Genomic DNA, 10,000 nt, shown 5'->3' with positions numbered 1-10,000 from the left:
CTCTCCCCTTTCACTCTACCATCCCTCTGTCCCCTTCTATCTCTCTCCCTCTCTCTCTCTCCCTCTCCCTCTCCCTCTCCCTCTCCCTCTCCCTCTCTCTCTCTCTCTCTCTCTCTCTCTCTCTCTCTCTCTCTCTCTCTCTCTCTCTCTCTCTCTCTCTCTCTCTCTCTCTCTCTCTCTCTCTCTCTCTCCCTCCTTCCCCCACAGCAAACGTCCAGGCCTACGTTTTTCGCCCGTAAATTTGAGGCTAGCGTGAACCAGGAGATTGTTACCCAGCTGGACAGCTTCCTGTTTGGCCCTTATCCACAGGTGGGTGGAACACACAGAGTACACACAACATACACACACACACACACACAATGTACACACACACACACACAACATACACACACAGACACACAACAAACACACACAGACACACGGTACATACACACACCGTACATACACACACAACGTACTCACACACACACACACACACAACGTACACACACACACACAGAGTACACAAACACAACACACACACAGCGTACACACACACACACACAGCGTACACACACACACACACACACACAACGTACACACACACACACAGAGTACACAAACACAACACACACACACAGCGTACACACACACACACACACACACAACGTACACACACACACACAGAGTACACAAACACAACACACACACACAGCGTACACACACACACAACGTACACACACACACACAGAGTACACAAACACAACACACACACACAGCGTACACACACAGAGTACACAAACACAACATACACACACACACAGCGTACACACCCACAGAGAACACACACACACAGAGTACACACACACAGAGAACACACACACTGCTCCCTCTCCTAAAGGAGACCCCAGGGTTCTACTATAACACTGCTCCTCCAGGAGTCCCCAGGGTTCTACTATAACACCGCTCCCTCTCCTCCAGGAGTCCCCAGGGTTCTACTATAACACCGCTCCCTCTCCTCCAGGAGTCCCCAGGGTTCTACTATAACACTGCTCCCTCTCCTCCAGGAGTCCCCAGGGTTCTACTATAACACTGCTCCCTCTCCTCCAGGAGTCCCCAGGGTTCTACTATAACACTGCTCCTCCAGGAGTCCCCGGGGTTCTACTATAACACTGCTCCTCCAGGAGTCCCCAGGGTTCTACTATAACACTGCTCCCTCTCCTCCAGGAGACCCCATGGTTCTACTATAACACTGCTCCCTCTCCTCCAGGAGTCCCCAGGGTTCTACTATAACACTGCTCCTCCAGGAGACCCCAGGGTTCTACTATAACACGGCTCCCTCTCCTCCAGGAGTCCCCAGGGTTCTACTATAACACTGCTCCTCCAGGAGACCCCAGGGTTCTACTATAACACTGCTCCCTCTCCTCCAGGAGACCCCAGGGTTCTACTATAACACTGCTCCTCCAGGAGTCCCCAGGGTTCTACTATAACACTGCTCCCTCTCCTCCAGGAGACCCCATGGTTCTACTATAACACTGCTCCCTCTCCTCCAGGAGTCCCCACAGGGTTCTAATATAACACTGATTCCTCTCCTCCAGGAGTCCCCAGGGTTCTACTATAACACTGATTCCTCTCCTCCAGGAGACCCCAGGGCTCCAGTCGTACTGGGAGAATGTGTACGATGAGACGGACAGCGTTGCCAGCCTATCAGACAGCCAGCTCACTCACTACCACGCCTTCACACGCATGGGCCTATCACGGGCCGCCACGTCACTGCAGGGTCACCCTGACAACAACAGCTGCAGGTCAGTCCGGAAGAGGTGTGTGTGTGTGTGTGTGTGTGTACGTCATGTGTGTGAATAACTGAATTCCAAACCAACCCCTAACACCCCCCCCCCCACCCACCCACCCATACACACTGGTAGAACGGAAAGGATTGGATAGGGCCCCGTGCCCCCTACCCCCTACCCACTGCCCCCTAGACAGTTGTAGAGAGTGGAGAAGGTTTGGAAAGGTTTAGAAATATGGCAAAAATCCCAGCTAGTTTTTCAGAGGGTACGGAGAGAAAACATCACCACATTGCTTGTTATTCCTCACTGTCTACCTGCTGTCTGCACGTTGTCACGTTAGAATAGTACAGGAGCCTCAGAAGGTATTCTCACCTCAGGGATTTCACCATGAGGCCAATGGTGACTTTAAAACAGTTACAGAGTTTAATGGCTGTGATAGGAGAAAACTGAGGATGGATCAACAACGTTGTCGCTACTCCACAATACTAACCTAACTGTCAGAGTTTAATGGCTGTGATAGGAGCAAACTGAGGATGGATCAACAACGTTGTCGTTACTCCACAATACTAACCTAAATGACAGAGTGAAAAGAAGGAAGAATGTACAGATTAAAAACATTCCAAAACATAAATCCTGTTTGTAACACGGCCCTAAGTAATACTGCTAAAAATGTGGCAATGAAATTAACTTTTTGTCCTGAATACAAAATGTTATGTTTGGGGCAAATCCAACACATCACTGAGTACCACTCTTCATATTTTCAAGCATGGTGATGGGTCCATCATGTTATGAGAATGCTTGTCATCGGCAAGGACTAGGGAGTTTTTTAGGATAAAAAGGAACGGAATAGAGATAAGCACAGGCAAAGTCCTAGAGGAAAACCTGGTTCAGTCTGCTTTCCAACAGACACTGGGAGATGAATTCACCTTTCAGCAGGACAATAACCCAAAACACAAGGCCAAATAAACACTGGAGTTTTGCTCACCAACTGATGCATGAGTGAATGATCCTGAGTGGCTTAGTTACAGTTTTGACTTAAATCTACTTGAAAATCTAATGGCAAGACCTGAAAATGGCTGTCTAGCAATGATCAACAACCAATTGACAGTTTAAAGAATTAAAAAAAAATTAAAAAGTGCCAATATTGTATAATCCAGGCGTGTAAAGACCCAGAAACACTCACAGCTGTAAACGCTGCCAAAGGTGCTTCAACAACTTATATGGAGTGTGAATACGTATGTAAATGAGATATCTATTTCATATTCAATACATTTTCTAACATTTCTGAAAACATGTTTTCACTCTGTCATTATTGGATATTTAATACATTTTGAATTCATTCCCAAAAATGTGGAATAAGTCCAAATGTATTAATACCTTCGGAAGGCTCTGTACCTTTCAAGATCCTCTCAGGTCTCCACATGCACCTAAACCAGTGTTTCTTAACCCTGGGTCCTGTCCAGAATCAACTCCTAGCCCCTAAACCCTAGGCCCTGTCCAGAATCAACTCCTAGCCCCTAAACCCTAGGCCCTGTCCAGAATCAACTCCTAGCACCTAAACCCTAGGTCCTGTCCAGAATCAACTCCTAGCCCCTAAACCCTAGGCCCTGTCCAGAATCAACTCCTAGCACCTAAACCAGTGTTTCTTAACCCTGGTCCTGCATGGGGACTCAAACCAGGTTCACATTGTAGTGTTTTGCTATAGAAGTAGACACCTTATTCCACCAAATCAACACATCAGACATCAAACCTTTGGTTAGCAGGATCAGGGGGCAAAAACTACAATGTGCACCCCTTTAGGTTCCCATACAGGACCGGGATGAAGAAATACTGGTGTAGGGGCTAGGGGTTGATTCTGGACAGGGCCCAGGGTTTAAGGGCTAGGAGTTGATTCTGGACAGGGCCTAGGGTTTAGGGGCTAGGGGTTGATTCTGGACAGGGCCCAGGGTTTAGGGGCTAGGGGTTGATTCTGGACAGGACCCAGGGTTTAGGGGCTAGGGGTTGATTCTGGACAGGGCCCAGGGTTTAGGGGCTATGGGTTGATTCTGGACAGGACCTATGGTGTGGGGGCTAGGGGTTGATTCTGGACAGGGCCTAGGGTTTAGGGGCTAGGGGTTGATTCTGGACAGGACCTAGGGTTTAGTGGTTAGGGGTTGATTCTGGACAGGACCTAGGGTTTAGGGGCTAGGGGTTGATTCTGGACAGGACCCAGGGTTTAGGGGCTCATCATTACCAGACTAGGAGCTAGGTTTTATCTAGCAGAGACCAGATCTCATCATTACCAGGCTAGGAGCTAGGTTTTATCTAGCGGAGGAGACCAGATCTCATCATTACCAGGCTAGGAGCTAGGTTTTATCTAGCGGAGGAGACCAGATCTCACAAATACCAGGCTAGGAGCTAGGTTTTATCTACCGGAGGAGACCAGATCTCACCATTACCAGGCTAGGAGCTAGGTTTTATCTAGCGGAGGAGACCAGATCTCATCATTACCAGGCTAGGAGCTAGGTTTTATCTAGCGGAGGAGACCAGATCTCATCATTACCAGGCTAGGAGCTAGGTTTTATCTAGCGGAGGAGACCAGATCTCATCATTACCAGGCTAGGAGCTAGGTTTTATCTAGCGGAGGAGACCAGATCTCACCATTACCAGGCTAGGAGTTAGGTTTTATCTAGCAGAGACCAGATCTCATCATTACCAGGCTAGGAGCTAGGTTTTATCTAGCAGAGACCAGATCTCATCATTACCAGGCTAGGAGCTAGGTTTTAACTAGCAGAGTCTGTCTGCCTTTCTATCTATCTGTCTGTCTGCCTTCCTTTCTGTCTGTCTGCCTTCCTTTCTGACTGTCTGTCTGCCTTTCAATCTGTCTGTCTGCTGTTTGTGTGTCTGCCTGACTGTGTTTCTGTCTGTCTGTCTGTCTGTCTGTCTGTCTGTCTGTCTGTCTGTCTGTCTGTCTGTCTGTCTGTCTGTCTGTCTGTCTGTCTGTCTGTCTGCATAGGTGTGTCTGTCTGTGTGTGCGTGTGTGTGTGCGTGTGCGTGTGTGTGTGTGTGTGTGTGTGTATGGGTATGTTGCAAGAGTTCCAAATCAAATATGGAGAATAACTTGTTACATTTAGACAAACAGGCCTCAGTCTCTCAGACTGGCTTTTTCCAGCCATGTAAGTCAGGGGGGGGGACGGTGTGTGTGTGTGTGTGTGTGCAGGTTATGGGGTGGAGTGTGTACACAAGCACAAGGAGACACTTGTTGCTGGTTGGGTGTGTATCAGAAGTGGGGGGACAAGATGTGTGTGTGGGGGGGGGGGTTGAGAGTAGAGTGATCTCTCTGTTCCTCACCAGCTCCTGTGACTGAAGCCCAGTTTGTTCTGACGTGTGTTTGAGTACCATCGAGTGGGTATGACTGTGTCTGTGGACATTTCTAATCAAATCAAACTTTATTTGCCACACGCGCCGAATACAACAAGTGTAGACCTTACAGTGAAATGCTTTACTTACAAGCCCTTAACCAACAGTGTAGACCTTACAGTGAAATGCTTTACTGACAAGCCCTTAACCAACAGTGTAGACCTCACAGTGAAATGCTTTACTGACAAGCCCTTAACCAACAGTGTAGACCTCACAGTGAAATGCTTACTGACAAGCCCTTAACCAACAGTGTAGACCTCACAGTGAAATGCTTTACTGACAAGCCCTTAACCAACAGTGTAGACCTCACAGTGAAATGCTTACTGACAAGCCCTTAACCAACAGTGTAGACCTTACAGTGAAATGCTTTACTGACAAGCCCTTAACCAACAGTGTAGACCTCACAGTGAAATGCTTTACTGACAAGCCCTTAACCAACAGTGTAGACCTTACAGTGAAATGCTTTACTGACAAGCCCTTAACCAACAGTGTAGACCTCACAGTGAAATGCTTTACTGACAAGCCCTTAACCAACAGTGTAGACCTCACAGTGAAATGCTTTACTGACAAGCCCTTAACCAACAGTGTAGACCTTACAGTGAAATGCTGACTGACAAGCCCTTAACCAACAGTGTAGACCTTACAGTGAAATGCTTTACTGACAAGCCCTTAACCAACAGTGTAGACCTTACAGTGAAATGCTGACTGACAAGCCCTTAACCAACAGTGTAGACCTTACAGTGAAATGCTGACTGACAAGCCCTTAACCAACAGTGTAGACCTTACAGTGAAATGCTGACTGACAAGCCCTTAACCAACAGTGTAGACCTTACAGTGAAATGCTGACTTACAAGCCCTTAACCAACAGTGTAGACCTCACAGTGAAATGCTTACTGACAAGCCCTTAACCAACAGTGCAGTTCAACGAAGGGGGCACCGGTACTGAGTCAGTGTGGAGGTTATATACAGGGGGTACCGGTACCAAGTCAGTGTGGAGGTTACATACAGGGGTACCGGTACTGAGTCAGTGTGGAGGTTACATACAGGGGTACCGGTACTGAGTCAGTGTGGAGGTTATATACAGGGGGTACCGGTACTGAGTCAGTGTGGAGGCTATATACAGGGGGCACTGGTACTGAGTCAGTGTGGAGGCTATATACAGGGGGTACCGGTACTGAGTCAGTGTGGGGGCTATATACAGGGGGCACCGGTACTGAGTCAGTGTGGAGGCTATATACAGGGGGTACCGGTACTGAGTCAGTGTGGAGGCTATATACAGGGGGTACCGGTACTGAGTCAGTGTGGAGGTTATATACAGGGGGTACCGGTACTGAGTCAGTGTGGAGGCTATATACAGGGGGTACCGGTACTGAGTCAGTGTGGAGGTTATATACAGGGGATACCGGTACTGAGTCAGTGTGGAGGCTTTATACAGAGGGTACCGGTACTGAGTCAGTGTAGAGGTTATATACATGGGGTACCGGTACCGAGTCAGTATGGAGGCTATATACAGGAGGTACCGGTACCGAGTCAGTGTGGAGGTTATATACAGGGGGTACCGGTACTGAGTCAGTGTGGAGGTTATATACAGGGGGTACCGGTACTGAGTCAGTGTGGAGGTTATATACAGGGGGTACCAGTACTGAGTCAGTGTGGAGGTTATGTACAGGGGGTACCGGTACTGAGTCAGTGTGGAGGTTATATACAGGGGGTACCGGTACTGAGTCAGTGTGGAGGTTATATACAGGGGGTACCGGTACTGAGTCAGTGTGGAGGTTATATACAGGGGGTACCGGTACTGAGTCAGTGTGGAGGTTATATACAGGGGGTACCGGTACAGAGTCAGTGTGGAGGTTATATACAGGGGGTACCGGTACTGAGTCAGTGTGGAGGTTATATACAGGGGGTACTGGTACAGAGTCAGTGTGGAGGTTATATACAGGGGGTACCGGTACTGAGTCAGTGTGGAGGTTATATACAGGGGGTACCGGTACAGAGTCAGTGTGGAGGTTATATACAGGGGGTACTGGTACAGAGTCAGTGTGGAGGTTATATACAGGGGGTACCGGTACAGAGTCAGTGTGGAGGTTATATACAGGGGGTACCGGTACAGAGTCAGTGTGGAGGTTATATACAGGGGGTACCGGTACAGAGTCAGTGTGGAGGTTATATACAGGGGGTACCGGTACAGAGTCAGTGTGGAGGTTATATACAGGGGGTACCGGTACTGAGTCAGTGTGGAGGTTATATACAGGGGGTACTGGTACAGAGTCAGTGTGGAGGTTATATACAGGGGGTACCGGTACTGAGTCAGTGTGGAGGTTATATACAGGGGGTACCGGTACAGAGTCAGTGTGGAGGTTATATACAGGGGGTACTGGTACAGAGTCAGTGTGGAGGTTATATACAGGGGGTACCGGTACAGAGTCAGTGTGGAGGTTATATACAGGGGGTACCGGTACAGAGTCAGTGTGGAGGTTATATACAGGGGGTACCGGTACAGAGTCAGTGTGGAGGTTATATACAGGGGGTACCGGTACTGAGTCAGTGTGGAGGTTATATACAGGGGGTACCGGTACTGAGTCAGTGTGGAGGCTATATACAGGGGGTACCGGTACTGAGTCAGTGTGGAGGTTATATACAGGGGGCACCGGTACTGAGTCAGTGTGCGGGGGTACAGGTCATTTGTACATGTAGGTGGGGGCGAAGTGACATTTCCGTGGATGGCTGTACATTTGAGTGTGTATTTGTGTGTAATTGTACTGTGTATGTGTATATTTGGGGTTTCCCAGGTATATCCCCAGGGGCCACCCGGTGTCTGTCCATTTGTACTTCCTGTCAGACGTGTTCCAAGGCTACCTGGTTCGTCAACATGCTAGTAACCTAGCAACCAGCCAGCTAGAGACCCTAGAGACTTGGGTCTCCCATAGCAACCACTTCACCCTGGCCCCGGCAACCAACACACTCAACAGACTACAGTTTGCAGAGGTGAGACATGCACACACACCCGCACACATACACTTTAAATGTAACCTATCCCTGATCCCTGGTACCTGGGAGAGAGAGAGAGAGATGGTGGTTCTGTCCCCGCTGAAACAGGCTTTGGTACCTGAGAGAGAGAGAGAGATGGTGGTTCTGTCCCCACTGAAACAGGCTCTGAGTCACTATTTGTTCAGTGTCTTTATTGTCAGGTTGCTGCTGCCCCCTGGGGATGACATGTGGTACTGGATGTGTCCTGTCACGCTGTCGCTGGAACACTAATTTAATTACCATTTGTTAATTAACAGGGAAGTCGTTAAAAAAAATCAAGTAGTGCACAGGCTGCCATTCAGGGGACTTAGACTCCACCTGGTTATCCTGCTGGAAATCCTTCACACGATTCTCTCTCTCTCTCTCTACAGTATCTCTGTTTTCATTCAAATCAACCCTCTGTTTCTTGATCTCTCTCAATATCTCTCTCTTTCTCTGTCCTCCCTCTCCTCCCCTCAGGTGGGTACAGACTGGGACGCCAAAGAGAGAATCTTCAGGAACTTCGGAAGCCTCCTGGGCCCCACGGAGGAGCCGGTTGCCATGCAACGCTGGGGCCGGGGACAGAACGTCACGGTAACCGTGGTCTGGGTGGACCCCACCAACGTCATAGCCGCCACGTACGACATCCTGGTGGACGGCGGGACAGAGTCCACACACTACCGGCCCCCGTTAACCGTGCCGTTACGACCCGGCGTGTGGACGCTGCGTGTGTTGCATCACTGGAACCTGCTGGCCTCCACCAGCTTTGTGGTTTCACCTCTGGAGCACCACGGCCAGCAGCCTATACGCCAGGGTAAACACACACAACACACACACACACACACACACACACACACTGGACTGAGGACTAGAACCTGGACACCTCGACATCACCTGGAACAAACTAATACACACCAAACCACACACATTCACAACCTATACGCCAGGGTAAACACACACACCAAACCACACACACACACACATTCACAGCCTATCCTGTAACACCTATATGGAATTTAAATAATTGGTATCTCCCTTTCGCCCCTCCCCTGTCTCCTCCCCTTCCTTCCTTCCTTCCTTCCTTCCTTCCTTCCTTCCTTCCTTCCTTCCTTCCTTCCTTCCTTCCTTCCTTCCTTCCTTACCCCCCACCCCTCCTCTCCTTCCTTCCTTCCTTCCTCCCCCCCACCCTTCCTTCCTTCCTTCCTTCCTTCCCCCCCCACCCCTCCTCTCCTTCCTTCCTTCCTTCCTCCCCCCCACCCCTCCTCTCCTTCCTTCCTCCCCCCCCCCCACCCCTCCTCTCCTCTCCTCTCCTCTCCTCTCCTCTCCTCTCCTTCCTTCCTTCCTTCCTTCCCCCCCCCCACCCCTCCTCTCCTTCCTTCCTTCCTTCCTCCCCCCCACCCCTCCTCTCCTTCCTCCCCCCCCCCACCCCTCCTCTCCTTCCTTCCCCCCCCACCCCTCCTCCCTCTCTCTCTAGAAGACACAGTGAAGCTCCACAGCGGGCCGGTCCGTAACTCCTACATGGATCAGAGTTTCCACGGCCTCAACCCCATCCTCAACCTCCCAGTGCACCTGGGACAGGTGGAGGAGGCGGAGTTTAAAGCATCACTGACAGGGGCGGAGCTCCAGAGCTGGGTGGACCATCTCCTGGCAGGGGTGTGGTCTGCAGCGGACGTGTGTTCTCAGGGTCCTAGCTCCTGTCCCGTTATGCAGCGGTGTCGGGAGACGGGATGGAGCGCGCTCAGTCCCGACCCCAAGTCTGATCTGGGTCCCCCCAGAGGGAACGGACGGATTAGGTAGCACCGTCGCCACGGCTACTGCTACAG

At 50.1% G+C, this 10,000-nt stretch overlaps 1 protein-coding gene across 1 annotated transcript in view; it reads left to right on the top strand.

Moving 5' to 3' along the window:
* The window catches only part of LOC139424122 (xylosyltransferase 1-like), a 48,358-nt gene that overhangs the window by 38,188 nt on the left and 170 nt on the right, over positions 1 to 10,000 (top strand). The window contains exons 8-12 of the mRNA XM_071175819.1: positions 208 to 309; positions 1,621 to 1,784; positions 7,961 to 8,156; positions 8,658 to 8,991; positions 9,652 to 10,000. The exon at positions 9,652 to 10,000 is cut by the window's right edge and continues 170 nt beyond it. Of these exons, the coding sequence (XP_071031920.1) occupies positions 208 to 309; positions 1,621 to 1,784; positions 7,961 to 8,156; positions 8,658 to 8,991; positions 9,652 to 9,974 (1,119 nt within the window). The 3' untranslated portion in view covers positions 9,975 to 10,000. The remainder of the gene's footprint in view (positions 1 to 207; positions 310 to 1,620; positions 1,785 to 7,960; positions 8,157 to 8,657; positions 8,992 to 9,651) is intronic.

This window comes from Oncorhynchus clarkii, chromosome 13 (assembly GCF_045791955.1).
Source record: "Oncorhynchus clarkii lewisi isolate Uvic-CL-2024 chromosome 13, UVic_Ocla_1.0, whole genome shotgun sequence".
In the NCBI taxonomy this organism is placed as follows: Eukaryota; Metazoa; Chordata; class Actinopteri; order Salmoniformes; family Salmonidae; genus Oncorhynchus; species Oncorhynchus clarkii.
This window is presented reverse-complemented; position numbering and strand designations above follow the sequence as displayed.